Consider the following 17,900-nt stretch of genomic DNA (forward strand, 5'->3'; position numbering starts at 1 on the left):
AATAATAATAAAATACACAAATAAAAAAAATATAAAGTATGAAGTTGGCACTCGAAGAAGAACTTGCTGCGCGGCGTTCCTACTAGGATTATTGCAAATATACTTTAATATGGAAAATGTTTAATTAAAAACAGTAAAGTTCTTGACACAGTTTTATTTAATTTAACCCGTTTATATTATAAACCGATCAAAATAAAATGTCATTAAATATCAACAGCAACAATTTTAATTTATTTTACTTATAATTAATAATTGGTACAATTATGATATAACTAGATTCCATATATATTTTATACAATATATATTCTATAAAATCAGCTTCTTCTTTCTAATAGATATATATGTTTATAATGACTGATATAAATATATTTAATTTTATTTATACATTAATTAAAAAACATATTAATAAGCAAGGCATGGGTTCGTAGCATATTGTATCATTTAAATTTAAAAATCATTTTATCATGTAAAGTTATAAATTTCAAGATAGTTTTAGGTCAGACAATATTTTTTTCAGTTGAAATCTGTTTCTTAAAATCATACTTAGTTTTCAAACACCCTCTCACCAATACACACGTGACGTAATATTCGGATTCTGATTCTAGATGCAAAATTTCTTTCCCGAGTTAACCCAAAATTTCCGTCGTTTGAACTCCTTGGCTAAATTGAAAGTGAAGAATGTATGGAGAACAATTTCACCTACGATTTCTATAATTATCACATATGGCCCAAGCATCATTCAGTACAAGCTTTTGAGATTTCGAACCGAAAATATTATTTTATTTATCGAGAACAATGTTCAATCTCATAACTCCTTCTTTCTCGTGAAGAGCGCTGTGAATTTTCCTTGTTCGTAAGTCGGCATGAAAGGCAGATAGCTCGTCCAATTCCATCTGGAAAAATATATTATCATTGTTATATGAGCTTGATTATTCTGGTTGCAAAAAAAAACATGTTATTTTTGTGTTCTATATAGAATAAATTCCGGTGTCTTTAAGCGATCGTGTGGATTTTTTTAACTCTTTCAATAGGCACGTGAATATTATCCGAAGATTGCAGGTTCAAAGCGCTATTCATTATTTTTTATATGATTCCTCGTGCTCGGTGAAGGAAAACATCTACATGCTTCGGATGCAAGTCCACATGTGAATCCACTACTCTTCATTGGAGTGTGTTGGAATATGATCCATACTTGTAATATAATTTCACTACTATTTTCAAATTAAATATGAATTTTATAAACATCCCGAAAATTTATCTTAATAAGTCCACATAATTTTTTCAATCCACGGACAGCCGAGAAAAGAAACTTTGCTTAATACAATTTAAACATTTATACAATAAATTGAAATATTGTTTTACTAAAAATACATAAAAGTTTTTGAATAGATCTCATCAGCATTATTAATATAAAACAAATATGGCTTCCAATTAAGTCAACCGCCAACCTAGCCATTATAAATAATAAACTTACCTGCGTATGAACTCCATGCCGATGGGGAAATCGTAGGTGTCGCCCCCCTCCGTCTGCACACATTCCAGAGACATCTCCTTCGCCCAAGCGTCGAGGCCCCTCTCTTCAACGCTGCCTAAAATATTTTTCAGATGTTTGCGATAAATTCCAAATTGTTGGAATTGCAGATCTTTAACATTTAAACTCGTATATTATAACAAAAAGAGATTACTTTTATTGTGTAGCGCAGGTAAATTACATTTTGTAGCTGTAGTTATAAGATTTACTTGGCGGTAAGGCTTTGAATAACTACGATAGCCCGCCCTCATCATATATTCTACGAATACGAAGTATTGTTGTGTTTTCCGGTTTGAAAGTTGAGTGAGCCAACCACAAGGGATATAACATCTCAGTTTTTAAGGCATGTGGCGTATTGGCGGTTTAAAGAATGGTTAAAATTTCTTTCGGCGCAAATGACTATGGGTGACTATGTGGTGACCACTACCATCGTGTGGCCCATCTGCCCGTCCGCCTAATAATGGAAAAAAAATATGATTTTTAATATTTACATAACAATTATATATTTTGATAAGTATTGATTTTTTATGTTTTATTCGGTGGAGTATATTTAAAGTTGCTGATTCATAATTACTTAACTTTAGTACCTATTTTTTTATATATGTATTTTGCGAAGTAAGTTTACCTGGCGGTAGGACTTTGTGGAATAGAGTAAGTGGTTCCACGATATATAATATTTTGAAATAATTAACTGTCAACTAGACATTTACATTCAAACTTTGTTTAAGTATGCGCTACTCTGACGGCAAGCCGCATTGAATTTATAATGAGATCATTCCCCAAGTACTCCGAGTCCGATGTAACGAACGTTCGTCAAATAAATTATTTGCACACTCTCAAATCTAATGGGGAAAAAAACGTTAAGAGTATTTTTTGTCAGTCCTTTGACTTTACGTATAAATTTTAGACGGATCGGCGGGATCACGCGTATTATATTATTTACGTATAAAACCTCTTTTGTATCATGCAACGAAAGTATTGTTTAATTCTTTTTTAAGATACTATTTGATTAAAAACATCATAATGTTTTTCTAAGTTTAAAATAAGTATTATCAACATTAAGTGCTTAAAATACATTTGCTTTATTAATAATAATGAAGACATATGTATTGAATTCTCAATATCTCAATAGTTCGCGTTATATTTATTTCAAATAGGTAGGTTTAGTTATACTGGCAAATAGGTAATGGTGATGCTAGGTGATCACTGCCGTCCAGAGGAACTGCAATTGACTGACTCACTGAATATTGACCATTCCAATTCATTCCATGACATCGAGATTTGATGAGTTACCAGTCTTGGGAAACTAAGGTGTTTCTTTCTGTGTCTGTTATTACTCAGTCCTTCAAATTCGAATAGAATATTTTTTGTTTGTTTGGCAGTAAAATACATGATGAGTGGTTGGTACTTACGTAGACACACTTGCACGAAGTCCTTCCATCAAGTAACAGTCAAAGATTTTACTATTACTTGGTGGAAGGGCTTCGTGCCCCTACCCTTTGGTTTCTACTATTTTTTTATTTTTTGTACATATTTCCAATGGACACCGCCTTCAGAGCAGATGATAGTATCTTCAAATCAAAGTGTCGTGGCCGCCATTTTTGAAAAATCAGGGATAACAATGATAGTGTATTATTATAAGTGTATTATTGTCTTACCGGGAATTAAATTATCTAGAAGACAGCCGACCAATCCTCCGACGAGGATAGATGTTGACAGCAACACCTGTGACGTCACAAAAATGACATCAATTCATTAATAGACCTTTACTGTTCTTCTTTTTATTTTCTATATTATAAATATGATTTCAATTCATTAATATTCAAACCAAGTTCTTAAAATGTACCTAATATTCGTAATATTAGGTATACTTTTAAGTAAATCAATGGGGTAATTATTGTACAAGGGTCTACAAGTGTATAGAACATTTAGTTCCCTATTGTACAAAATAAAAAAATTGAACGATTACTCAGCATTGTTCATTCAGCAGTTGTATAAAGGAAAATTATTTTTTTAATTTATTGATTTAAAACAAAATATTCTTTATTCAAATAGTTTCTCATAAATAATTTGGACAGTCTTTTTATAAGATTAATATGAATTTAAACGTAACCAAACAGTTGGGAATACTCTTTCAATGAAAGCGGCAAGGAAGTCTTGTAGACTTTTTTTCTCTGGCATACAAGAGTTACTTGGCCTTCTGTTACAGCGAAACAGAAGACCAAGCCTAGATTTATTAATTATATATTTTTGCTGTATTGGATTCACCTGTAAAACCGCATCCAGAGCTTCAACGCCAGTCTGAATTACTCCACTGTGAGCTGACATCCAGCGAGTCAGCACCAACGGGAAGAACAAACTAAATCCGATGATATATAGGTTCCTGGAGCTGTTTAAATCAACGTACTGAAGTGCAGAAAGACCTACAAAATCGAATGTTGGCAGTATATTAATTTTAAATTTTAAAACATATCATATTGCAAATTCCCTTCAAATAATCGTCATAAATATTCCAAACAAGTTTATATTTAATAAAGAAAGCGTGTTCAGTTCATTGAAATGAATGCTTAAGCCTTCTGATCTAGAGGAGATAAAAATTTTACAGCGTTTTTTAAAAATAACAAACAACATACAAATCCGATATTCTGTCTATTTTAACATTCGTTATGTTCCTTATTATAAAGTACCTACCGCGTGGGATAAAATAAATTCTAAATCAAAAAGTTGCGATTAGATTTGGCTCTAAACCACCATGGGACCTATAAAGGTACGCGTAGATTCGCGGATGGTCGTCGCAGTCTACACGCAGCCAGATAATCGATAGGTCCTGCCCTTCAAGGCTGCCGAGGCGTCCAGAGCAGATATCATCTCTGACGTATACGCACACCGCAGCTCGTGGTACAAAAGAATATTCTAATTTGTACCCGGTGTAAGAAAGAAAAGTCGTATCGGCAGGAGAGGATATCTGGGTCTCGGTAAGAAAGAGCAAGGCCGGCTTCGCCGTCTCAAGGTGAAAGTGAACGGCGTTTAAGTTGGAGTTGAGTCCCCTTATGTTGCAGAAGTCCAGTGTGGGTGGTAGGGGTTGCCTTATGATGCCTGCTCCGCTTGCCCCGAACAGTGACGAGCGCAAAATTGCCCCCCCCCCAGAATTCGGAGGACAGCCTGGGCATCCCTGCTCAGGTGGTGTACGTCCTGAGCATGGATGCCCAGTCGCTGATGGTACCCTCCTGGGGTAATGAAACCAAATTCTGCACAACCATTATGTTTTGGGGGGAGGGGGATCGGGCCTTCGGGACTCTCACATACCGGACGAAACGCGGTAGCATAGCTACCACTTTACGCCGATTTTAAGTGAGAGAGTAGCACTTCCCCGGGCGTGCCGGCCCATTCGGCTGCAACCAGAAGGTATGCAGTGTGGCACTACCACATAAAAATATAATTAATCTCACCAAATGCAGCGATCATGCCAAACATGACGCAGAAGAGACCACCCACGATGGGCTGTGGAATGAGGATGAATACAGCGCCTAGTTTCCCGATCACACCCTGCAGTACCATCAATGCCGCTGCCCACTGCACCACGCGCCGTGACCCCACCTATCCTCCCGACCATAACAAACAAACTCTTACAACTTGAATTTATCCAAAAACAATGGTACGATTCCCACTCTTGGCGCCTTCTTACATTTTTATTAATATTCACGTCACGTTTTATTTTCTATGAATTCTTTATGACTTTCGCAAATCTTTGAACATTTTTCTTTGTTGCTTTTAAATTTATATTATAATAAAAACAAGTATATTAGAGGATCGTTTCAGTTTATGTACGCAAGAAAATGTTTTGTCTAACGCGCTTCTTTCTCTATATTTACAGTCGTAACTTGAATATTGGCAAAATATTATACCATAAATCATTACGAGCTATATATTAGGAAGTACGTACCTTCGTAACGCCTATAGCACCAACGTTTTCTCCGAAAGTATTGGTACCATTTCCAGCTCCCCATAACGCCGCCAGTAGCGTGCCGAACCCTTCCGTGCCAAGCCCGCGGTTGATAGCGTGTAGGGGAGGAGGAGGAGCCGCTAAAGAACAAACATCGTTTGAATAACAATTTAAAGGAAGATGCAAGCGTACGATGGTGAAATTTCAACTAAAACTCTCTCGTTCTTGGTTTCCCTATCCCAACGATCATTGTTCTACCAACATTCGTACCCAGCACGTTATGTCGATAAGTCAGATTCTTTTTCGGTTGATCTACGTCTATAATTCGCCAATACTTCAAGCATAGTTTGCTCTATTGCATCTTGAGCCTTGAATATGTACATATATTTATATGTGATTATTGGCTGAAGGATTTCAAACATTTGGATGTAAAGACTCCTTAAATTAAAATAAATAAATTTGATCCCCAATGGTTATATTTTTTACAAATCTTCTGTAGGTATGCATGTAACTAAACACCTTCTAAACGGTTGGACGGCTTAGATTTTACTCAGTAGATGGCGCTGCGATCAGGAACTAAATACAATTGTTATACAACCCGGACAAAGTCGAGATGGGCAGTTATTGTGTGTATATATTCTCGAACCTCTTCGATGCAATTCATCATTTGACATAGAATTTAAAATATTTACGTAAAAGTAACAAATACGTTGAACTAAAACAATTTATATTATCGCCTTTCATTTTCCTACTTATCGGCTCCACGATCGTTTATCTTCAGTCGAGGAACTCTCGTCGCTACGATTAATGTAAGCCTTTTAAAATTGCGAGACATTTAGGTTACAGATTGTTATCTTATACAAAACGTGACCAAAACTTTTAAAATAGTATTTAAGTAAGTATTTATTTAAAGTTTATCATTTTTTTATCGTAAAATTAAAATAAAATAAAGTTACAGAACATGAGGACGTATGTCAAAAAGTATGATTTCATCTCGAGTAGAACATTCCAGATATTTTTAAACGTTGACTTAATCTAAAAACTATTTTAGTAATCGATAATCCTAATAAAGTTATTTATACTCGTATGTTTACATATGTTACCTACTTTATTGTACAACAATTTCATCACGCTAACTACTTAAGGTGACATATTGATACGTGTGTGTATCTTCGCCATATCAGATTTACGTATTTCACGATGTGCAATTCCGTCTGGGTAGGTACCACACACTCATCAGATTTTCTACCTCCAAACTTATGATTGTTGTGTCCCAGTTTGAAGGGTGAGTGACCCAGTGTAACTACAATTAAAAAGAAAAAAACATCATAGTTCCCAGTGGATAATATTTCTTATAGAATCAATTTCTACAGACGGTACAATAAAAATATACAATGAATTCAAAACAGTTTTTGTATCCCTTAACTCATATATGTTGCGATATTTTGACGTTTATATTCATGTTTAAACTTACCGCACATCCTTGCAGTTGTAGGGTAGTAGCTGATGGACTCGACGGTACAGGCAAGAACGCCAGCCAGCATTCCCAAAACACCAGCCACACTCACAGTAGGCGCTCCCCATTGACCTATACACAAAAACTTTCTTTTTAATTTATAAATATCAAGTTAACTTATTGGTAGATTTGCTGGTTGGGATAACGCAAATGGTTTTTTCTGCTCCTCAATTGATGTTCATAATTTAGTTTGAACTTCACAACAAAGGAAAACATCGCGAAAATAAAACATTTATCAAACAAAATTCTAAGCCATGATTTTCCTCCGAAATATGCACTAATTTCTTCTGCTTTGAGAATAGAAGAAACTCAGCCCAGAAGTAATTAAAAAGTTGTCATAATAATTTTTTTATTTTTTATTAATGCAAAAAAAACATAAATTTAAAAATATTCATACCCTCAATCCTCAATTTTATAACATAACGAAATAAAATCGATCATCAAACTCATTTTCATTAATATCACTCTGATAATTTTCGATATCCACAGGGACGTTCTACCACAATAAATTATTTCATGTATTAAACTACGATAATCCCAAGGGATGCTTGATATAATCGATTCATTGCCAATTTATTACAAAAGTAAGTAATGTTACTAGATAACGTACATCAGGCCAACCAAAAAACATGGTCTAGTATTATTTTATCAGCTTACAAATTATAGTAACAACTAATAAATATCACACGGCTGGAGTTATGTTCGGACGATCAGAAAATGCTTTTTTAAAAAAAATATTTATTTAATTATTTTTATTTATTTCACAAAAATATTTATTCGTGTGTTATCACGCAAATCTGAGACAAAAGTGATTTATTCAGTCAGCATTTCTATTGTATGATAAATCTACAACTACATCCCTTTGTTGCAAGCTATTTCACGGCGCTGGGGTCCTGGTAACGCTGGGCAAAGTTATTCTTATAAGGAGTTTTAAGTTTTACACTAATATTCACAGGTGTTTGTGACATTTCACGTTGTTGTTCTGTGGTGATTTTAGAGTTTTTCATTACAGAATACGTATACAGAGGTATCTCATGCTGGGCAGATGATCTAAGAAAAATAATATACTCGGTAAAAATACCATTCTTAGTGGAGAATAGCCAACTGTGCAAGAGATATTATAGTGCAAAAGTGTGTGTGCAGTTTCATTCTCAATTTTTTCAGAAGTATAAAAATCTGATATGACCGAATAGAGTTCAGGTGTAAGACCATCGGCTTAACATGCTTTTCAATGGTGGTGTAAATATTACAAATTTATAAATTGTATGCAGCTACTGAGAATTTCGAGACAAAAAAAACCAATAAATTATTGCTCGACGTGGGATTCGAACCTAGGACCTCAGGAACTGCGGCCTTATAAGCCACTAGACTAACGAGGCAGTCCAAAAACAATAAACCTTTCATAGTAAGACTATATCGGCATAGCATAATAAAATGTTGTATTCATTTTAACGCTGAAGTGAATACTTAAAACCAGAGGGTCCATTCTACTTACAAATTGACACATTGAATCGAAACATTATCGTTGTCATTTAACCGTTCCACTATTCTACTAAAACAACGATCCAGTGACGATTTCTTCTTGGCGGATTGGAATAAAATGATTAACGTATCGTAACCGTTACAAATTAGTTATTAATTAAAGTAGAATTCGTTCCTAGCAACGATTCAACTGAAAGTTTGTCTAGAGGTCCAGAGTGTAGGTTTGAAAAGTGCCCTTACTAATCTGCTCCAACTTCCAGTACCATGGACCACTCGTGCAAGGTATTGACAGGGACGTTGCAAATAGGATCAATTCAGGCTGGGAGAAATGTCGACAAGTCACTGCAACAAAGTATTACCCACGAATGCCGTTCACATCAAAAAATCTACAAATCCGATATTGGACCTGACGTCATCTATGGATCGGAATGCTGGGCTGTGAACAAGAAGGATGAAAAGAAATTCCATGTAGTAGAAATTAAGATGTTGATATCCATCTCAACATCTTCATCTGTGTGGAGTAACAAGAATGGGTAGAATAAGAAATTATATCAGAGGCCTAAATGTAGCCAATAATAGCGAAAATCAAAGGGAACCTGTTGAGTTAGTATGGACATGTGAGGAGAGACACACAAAAGGGAAGAGACACACATTACAATAAGACATGAGAACAAAGGGATGTAGGGGAAGAGGACGAACTAAGAAGAGATGACTTGAACGATCAGATGACGAATAAAATTGGAAATGGAAGGAAAAGAAATGATTTGGGACAAGGGCAGGTAAAAATAGAAGAAGAATCGGGAACGTATCCTAAACGTTATAAAGTTAGTAGAATCGACCCCAGCTCGATGTTACAACCTAGAACCGCTTTATAATAGGATGCAAGCGATTCATTATATTAACAACATTTTCATTATTCATTTTCTGTGAAGCGAAATTTAATTATGCATTAATTAAAATAAACTGTTACATGAAATGCGTAATAAAATCATCACAGGATTGAATGTATGCATATTTAATTCGTAATTTATTTAAATGATGGATAAACAAAAACAGTGACTGAAAGTTGTCAGCATATTGGCTATGCGAGACTAATGTCTTACAGCGACGTACATAGGATATGTTTATCGCAGTAAGACATATTTAGTATTCATATGACGTGTAATCAACTCCTTAACATAAGAATTGATAACATTAAGTGCTTAAATATATACAAATATGAATTAAAAATAGTTACTGTACAAATCTTGACCGCGGGGAATGGTGGCAAGAATGCTAGCAGCATTTCCCCGTTGAATCGCAATTCCGATCCTCTGGGCTAAAAACGAACCAGCCCTCCTGTCACCAGTGGAGGCCATAAGGCGAGGTGTTATACTTTTGATGAAGCTTTTTACACCATTACTCCAACGGCCAAGTGTTTCGACAGCAAATGGGACAAAAAAGTAATTTGACATAAGACACGAATATTTAGATCTTTTTTTTGCTACAGCTTTTTCCTATTTCTCATGTTTATCACTCCTTAAGAATCGAGATGATCCAGTGATTAATGAGCTCATGAAAATCCTAACCGAAGATTACAACCCTAAGAAGCACCTCTGAATTTTCAAACAGTTGATTTGTTTTTAAAAGCATACAGACGGCGGGAATTGACTTTGTTCTATATGTATCTACGTATAGACTGTCCATCTCTAGTGTCCTCAATTACATCAGCTAACTTACACCTCAAACTAGATACATACACCATACTTACTGTTCGTGGGTACTTGATACGAACCTACCACACGCTTTACCACCAGCTAGTATTTCTTGCTACCACTCCATACAACTAGAGCTACATATCACCTGGGTAAGGAACCCTGAACCACGGCGCCTGTTCGATGATGTTGAGCTTGATGTCGGTGCGCGCGGGGTGATCTGCATCCAATGCTCCGGAAGCCGTTAGAATTCCGCAAACAACCCACATTATCACTATTGTGAGCAAAACCTGTAATGACATCATTTACTTCAAGAATCACAATAAATTTCTACATAGTTCAGATTCAATTAAAAACCAAATAATATTAAAAAATAAATTTTCTGTATAAATATATACTAAATAAAGCAGTATTTAGCAACTAAGCGAAGGTATAGCTTTTAAAACGTCGTTTGGAAAACTGCACGTGGTGGACGTAAATGCCACGTGTATTCACGAACCCGTATTGGAGCAGAGTGGTGGAGTAAGCGCCTAACATTTTCCCCAAAAGGGAAATGAAGTCTTGGCCCAGCAATAAGATACATAAAAGATTTAAATACAAACGAAGTACTGAAATGTTACATCCACGTTGAATCAATAACAGCTTAAAAAATAACACATAATATCGACGTTTAAATTAGATAAAGCTACCCACAACCAGGCGATAAATAAGTTAGCAACAAAGATTCAACACCAATAAACTTACCGGGAAAAGCTTGAAGAGTGAAAACCAAGTGACCGTGCATCCGACGCCACGTTTCCATACGAGTATCGGGATCTTGACTTCGCCCATACATTGAGAGAAAATGGTTAGCAGAATGAACGTCCTGAAACAATAATATCTCTATACGTATAACAAGAATACAAAGTTAGCGTGTCGGTACGTGAAAGATTTTCATTACTCTTCATTAAATTTATCTTAGATTATTCTATAATAGAACATTTTCGTGGTCATGAGATTTATTTTTATTGCTTCCGCTTTTTTTGTAAGGAATTCAAAATAATGTAATGGATCAGTGCAATAAATTCGGTATCTCCTATATATAAATTTAAGCTGGGTTGTGGAACCCAACTCGGAAGCTGAATAGTACATCTATTTAAAACACGAATGCAGTCATTGCTTCTCAAATCTCTTTACTTTTTTTGTTTATTGTTGTGTTTTGTTTAGATCAAGTAATGTATACTTTGTTTAATTTTTGTCAGATGTGTATACACTTATTTAAAATTGTAAAATGTTCGTGTCCTAAATTAACATTTTCTTTTTCTTCTTAGCCAGAGTCGTTGTACAAGAGATCAATTATTTTATACACCTTAGATTTATCTGTATTACGTTTGTGTTGTACAATAAAGTATATTAATAATAAAAAAATCAAATATATTGCAATGTCGTATACCTTCAAGAATAGACATCCGAGACTGATATTATAGAATTGTTCTTGACACTTGCGAAAGGATTTCTTGCGTAGTTATCAAAGTATAAAGGCGGCTCTCAAAGGTTGATTTCTAGAGTATGCAGTGCATACATTTGTATATAAATTTGATAGATATTTCTTCGATCATCACGAGAATTAAAACAGCACCAATTCAATGTCTAATATGTTACTGTCGTTCAACATTTCAATGGTAGACGAAAAAAAGATACGACGTGAATAGTGTATAATTATCACAATTAAATTCATAGTCTTCTTTAGTTATTATTTATACTACATACCGAGTATTACTACATAGTTTATCTACATAGACCTTACTCTAGCATAGCCCTCTGACGTCTCTCAGATATTTAGACAGACCATTTTACTACTTCTTACTTATGTTTAATGTTCCTATCAAAGTTGGAAAAATCAACGAAAAGTGTCGTTTTATATTATATATCATATTGATATATTTTTTATATGAAATCAATAATTTATACAAATTTTCTGTAAAACTCGATTTGAAATAAGTTATAAAATAAGATAGCTGAATTCAAAAACATGAACAGTACTTATCCCCGCTTTGTCTCTTTGTTATTTAAACAGGTCACAAGTAGTTGTGTAACCGTAAATTCGAAATTAAATTGAATCCGTCAATCCTCTGTCACATAAAGCCAAACTCAGCCGTCATTGTAATGAAAATGCACCCCGACGCGATTACGTGATTAGTTCGTGATACACAATCAACTTTGTACACAAAAGAGATCTCCCTCTTTCAGGCCCGCTGCTCAAATGCGTCTTAGCGGATACGTATGTGGAAGATTTTCATATTTTCACGCGATTTTTCCACACTGCTTGAATTATAAAGTTCCCTAGATTTAAATACGCTACCATCAGTTAAGTCACGTGGGCTAATTCAACTTTTTGTTGTTTAAATATGATTACATTAGTTAACTTTAAATTATAAGTACATAACATAAACATAAACAGCCTGTAAATTGCCCACTGCTGGGCTAAGGCCTCTTCTCCGTTTGAGGAGAAGGTATGGAGCATATTCCACCACGCTGCTCCAATGCGGGTTGGTGGAATACACATGTGGCAGAATTTCGTTGAAATTAGACACATGCAGGTTTCCTCACGATGTTTTACTTCAACGCCGAGCACGAGATGAATTATAAACACAAATTAAGCACATGAAAATTCAGTGGTGCCTGCCTGGGTTTGAACCCGAAATCAACGGTTAAGATGCACGCGTTCTAACCACTGAGCCATCTCGGCTCTAAATTATAAGTACTCGAACTTTATTTTAGAGCGGTATACGTAAGACCATATTTGAATATCGCTGATTCAAAAAGTAATTAATATGTTTTTACAATATAAAAAGTGTATATAACAATAAAGCCCGACTTCAATTAATATATTGAGGAAATGAAAATAAAATTGGATCAAATAAAACATTTCGTAACGTTTTTTCACGCTTAAGGTCGATAATTAACAGAATTCTAAGGTAATAAACTATAAATATAATAAACATAAAGGAATACAACGAAATGAAGAACCTCCAGTTTTTAGGTCCGTTAGTGATATTTTGTATAACATTTAGGAGGTGAAAGAAAACATCGAAAACATTTCATTAATCAATAACTACCAAAGTGTTATATTGTAGTTACAGCTTTGATAATCTTCTAAACGAAAACCGTAATGTTACACATAATAATAATAACATAATCAGCCTGTAAATTTCCCACTGCTGAGCTAAGGCCTCCTCTCCCGTTTGAGGAGAAGGTATGGAGCATATTCCACCACGCTGCTCCAATGCGGGTTGGTGGAATACACATGTGGCAGAATTTCGTTGAAATTAGACACATGCAGGTTTCCTCACGATGTTTTCCTTCACCGCCGAGCACGAGATGAATTATAAACACAAATTAAGCACATGTAAATTCAGTGGTGCCTGCCTGGGTTTGAACCCGAAATCATCGGTTAAGATGCACGCGTTCTAACCACTGGGCCATCTCGGCTTTTTACACAATGTTACACAATTATACGTCAATTGAATTTGTCCAAGCCGTCTAGGTAGATATCACTCATCATTTAATCGACCGCTAAACGACATTATTTAATATCGTTACACTGATTTGAAGGACGAGTCATCAAGTGTAATAACAGACGCAAGGGAAAGGTTGTTGGAGCATTGGCGATGTAAGGAATTTTTAATGTCTTTCTAGAAACAATGTACATTTATAAATCAGGAACGTCAGTTGAATGTTTTGTTATTTAAATGATTATTCACCATTATTATTTTTTTAAACCAATGCGATCGGTTTATTTTAAATATAGTCTTATATATGTAAGACTAGATTTAAAATAAACATAATATATTCCTGAAAACTTAAATTGTGATGCTGTCTGGTAATAAAACGTGCACGGTATGGGCATGTTATGCGTAGGAATGAGGAACATATTGTGAGGGAGGTCTTGAACATGAACGTGGATGGATATAGAGGAAGTGGACGACCAATGAAAAGGTGGATGGATTGTGTGAAAGATGATATGGCTGGAAAGAATGTTACTTATGAGATGACGTTAGATAGGGAAGTATGGAAGAAGAAGACATGCTGCGCCGACCCCAAGTAAATTGGGATAAGGGCAGGAGGAGGAGGAGGAGGAGAAACAATATTGATGGGGCAATCATAATATAATTCTGTACTATTTAGTGCGAAACACTGTACCTGATTGTAAAACTGCAACTGCCTACGAATTCGAAACAACCTTGTCAAAGTGTAAATCCGCCTTAGTGTCAAGTAGCCGCTTTGTAGAGCGACGCTGCAAATGGCAAGGCCCTTTGTTGTGTAATAATATTTCACTGCGACAAACTTATCTATGTGGGTAATTCGCGTGGGGTTTCGAAATGACATTCATATGAGGTACGTTCGTGTTCGTGTTAAAACTACTTTTACGTTTATCAATTGACTGCTATTTGTAAGAAGTCATTAGTAAATTAAAAAACAATTGCTTAGTTTCAGAACTTCTACCCTATGTGATTTCTCTAAGGCTTTCAATCTACTAGTTAGCTACTTTTGGAGTTGCGGAAGAAAATTTACTACACAATATAAACTCTCTCAAAGTATATTATCACGAAAAAAATTAAACGAAAATAATTATATTAATGCCATCTCTTTAAATAGATTTTTTTTTGCAAATTTCCTCTTTAGGGAGACGTCTTTTAGTTTGATGCTCCGCGACATTACAAAGATTAAAAACACTGCCATAAGAATCAATTCATTCACTTCTTACCTTAAATTCCGTGCATAATAATGTTTTAAAGTGGCAAATGAGGCAATTGGTGGTATATAGTGGCGTAGCATAGGTCGCTAGCACCCGGTGCGGATTCCAAATTAGCCGCCCTCTTATTTTTGCAATCCATTATAAAAAAATTGGGGCATGCTAAAAAGAGTACTTTTATTGAATAACACTAACCTGAAAAGTGAAATTAACATTTTTTGACATAGAGTAGAAGGTAGAATATCACTTAGAAAAATTACAGAGAAAACGTAATACAATAATGGAGAAATCGCCTACTTCAAAAACGCTCTTTTGCGCAAGAGTATCATTACAACCTCAACTCCTCAACTGAAAGATTAAAATTTAACTTTTCTAGTCTTCCTTTCAGCAAAGTTTTTGATCACACTTTCAATATCGATTGCAACAGTCAGGTCTTGTTCAATCGACAATATAGCTAGATTAGTTAATCTCAGCGTACTCATCGTAGATCATAATTCTTTATCAATTTCAGTTTCGCAAAGCTCCTTTCACAACTAGCATTACTTATAGCAGCTATCAAAAATATTCTGAGCATTATGAAAATGTTAGGCACGGAGATTTCGAGCTTAGATTCGACAATGAACTCCAATAATTCAATTGGACCTGCATTAGCTTTGCCAAATTTATCAAGATCTCCAGTAGCAATGGCAAAACTTCGAAGTCGCCCTCGCTCAAGTTCAAACTCCTCCTTGTCAATGTCGGTAGCGTGGTCAAGGTTACATTTTCCAGTAACATCCAGTAGTTTTGCTGGTGTAAGTTATTTAAAATAACATTGAAACGAAATAAGTTTCCTAAATAATAGTTATTGAGAAAGCTTGCGCTTGCAACACCCATGCATAGAACCTGCATAGGTACCTGGGTATTTGGTATTTGGTAACAACAAAAAACAGAAAAAAACACTGAAAGAAATTAACTTTTTTTTCTCTACCCAGAACCCCCCCCCCCCCCCATGCTACGCCACTGGTGGTATATGGTTACCGCCACTCATAGACAACAGCCACCAACCTTGGGGACCAAGATATCATGTCCCTTATGCCTGTAGTTACACTGGTTTACTCACCCTTTAAACCTAAAAATTGCTATTTGGTGAGCGATCTGATGAGTAGATGGTACCTATCCAGACGGGCTTGCACAAAGCCCTACTACCAAGGCTTGCTTGCTTAATATTAATACTTTACTAATAGAAACTTTAATTCGCTATTAATGAGATTTATACTGGTATCCGTGACTTCCGTTTTATTTATTTATTTATTTTATTTAAATGCTTTATTGACCACCATAAAGTTAATGGGACAAAAGGCGGACTTAATGCCTGAAGGCATTCTCTGCCAGTCAACCTTTAGGTCAAACAGAAAAACCATGAAGGCGGTAATTAAAAATTAATTAACAATATATAACAATATATGCACATACTTATATAAAACTACATAAAAAAAAACATATACATACATATCCATATAGTATCTACAAAATAAATATTGATCTATACTGTCTATCGTAAAAACATATATATAATATAACAATAGTTAATTTAATAATAATAGTGCATAACAGAAATCATAAGAGCTAGGGGCTTTCTGACAATTTTAGAATTTTGTTGACAAATATTTGTTAAACTAATACAGCCACTACCCGCTAGTACTTAATTATTTGTTTATTATTCATCATAAAATTGTTCTAGCCATCCGACCCGAATTGGTACAGGTAATTTATTTTATTTATTTAAAAAAAATTGTCCTCCCATACAAACATTTGGGTAGTTATTTGACCTGAGCAAAGCCGGGACGGTTAGCTAGTGTTAAGTAAATATCAGCTCCTTCATTTGTTTAAGTGTCCATCTCCGTGGAACTGAGTTGGCGTCTATGAACAAACAGTAATTTATTATATTCATTCGTTAGAACTTACGTATTGGACAAAATATAGAATAAAATTGTTTTGTTTATTTTTGTAAGAAATAGATTTTAAACAAGAAAAACAACCCTTCCATACATTGCGCCTAAGTATACAGTTTCTGCAACAAAATACATTCAAAAGATATGAGGAGTACGGTATACAATTTAAAAAAAATACCGGAAATAAAACTTATTTATTGTAAAAAATAAAAAACGATTTTCTATGGAGGTGCTGGGATTTGAACCCAGGACTTTCAGCATGCGAAGCAGACACTCTACCACTGAGTTACACCCCCTGTAAGAAATGATACGAATAAATCGTTACAATGTAAAATCAAATAGAAGTTCAACAACATTTTTATACGTTTAATATATGTAGCACGCTTTGTATATAACTAGCAAAATCAGTACGTCAACAAAACATAGTAATCGATTTTAACCAACTTCTAGCCGCGGTATCGATTTGAAACTATGCAAGTATATGTCATTTGGATAAGAATACTATAAATATTGATATATATTAAGGTGTGGATACTCCGAAGTGAATAGTGGAACTATATGGTAACAACTAGCTTACTTTTTGGTGGTCTTGGTAGGTACCGTCTGTTCTTAACTTACTGTGTTTTCAAGCAACATTATTTTTTTCTGGTTTGAAGGGTCAGTGAGGTAATAAAAGGTACAAACATACATAACACAACAGGACATAACATCTGAGTCCGTAAGATTGGTGCATTTGCGATGTTATCTTTCTTATTGTGTTGACGTTTACGGACGGCGTTGACTTTTATTTGCCAGCCCGATTAGATATTTAAATTTTTTAACGATTTTTTTAACGTTAATTTTATTAATCGTACAATTTTCTTTCATGCAGATCACATCAATCTATATGTTACTGTAAAAGCTCGAACTAAGGTAAATCTTAAGATTTTCCAGTAAAACCTAAGATTATAAGCGAAATACCACTCACTGATTAATCACGAAATCTCATAACACCTACAAACTTGAATTTTGGGTATAGACATCCGATAAGAAGGGATTTTACGAAACTCCACCCCTAAGGGTTAGGCT

General features: G+C 34.9%; 1 protein-coding gene and 1 non-coding gene across 2 annotated transcripts in view; both read right to left on the minus strand.

The window, feature by feature from the left end:
* Positions 1–512: 512 nt before the first annotated feature.
* The window catches only part of LOC113398900 (solute carrier family 23 member 2), a 37,568-nt gene continuing 20,180 nt past the window's right edge, over positions 513–17,900 (minus strand). Inside the window, exons 7-15 of the mRNA XM_064215887.1 lie at positions 10,911–11,031; positions 10,315–10,456; positions 6,949–7,062; positions 5,475–5,614; positions 4,981–5,128; positions 3,800–3,954; positions 3,190–3,256; positions 1,475–1,589; positions 513–893 (exon numbers count right to left, since the gene is read on the minus strand). Of these exons, the coding sequence (XP_064071957.1) occupies positions 806–893; positions 1,475–1,589; positions 3,190–3,256; positions 3,800–3,954; positions 4,981–5,128; positions 5,475–5,614; positions 6,949–7,062; positions 10,315–10,456; positions 10,911–11,031 (1,090 nt within the window). The 3' untranslated portion in view covers positions 513–805. The remainder of the gene's footprint in view (positions 894–1,474; positions 1,590–3,189; positions 3,257–3,799; positions 3,955–4,980; positions 5,129–5,474; positions 5,615–6,948; positions 7,063–10,314; positions 10,457–10,910; positions 11,032–17,900) is intronic.
* Positions 17,057–17,128, minus strand: Trnaa-cgc (transfer RNA alanine (anticodon CGC)). The gene has a single exon. It is a non-coding gene; the product is annotated as a tRNA-Ala (tRNA).

This window comes from Vanessa tameamea, chromosome 9, assembly GCF_037043105.1.
Source record: "Vanessa tameamea isolate UH-Manoa-2023 chromosome 9, ilVanTame1 primary haplotype, whole genome shotgun sequence".
In the NCBI taxonomy this organism is placed as follows: Eukaryota; Metazoa; Arthropoda; class Insecta; order Lepidoptera; family Nymphalidae; genus Vanessa; species Vanessa tameamea.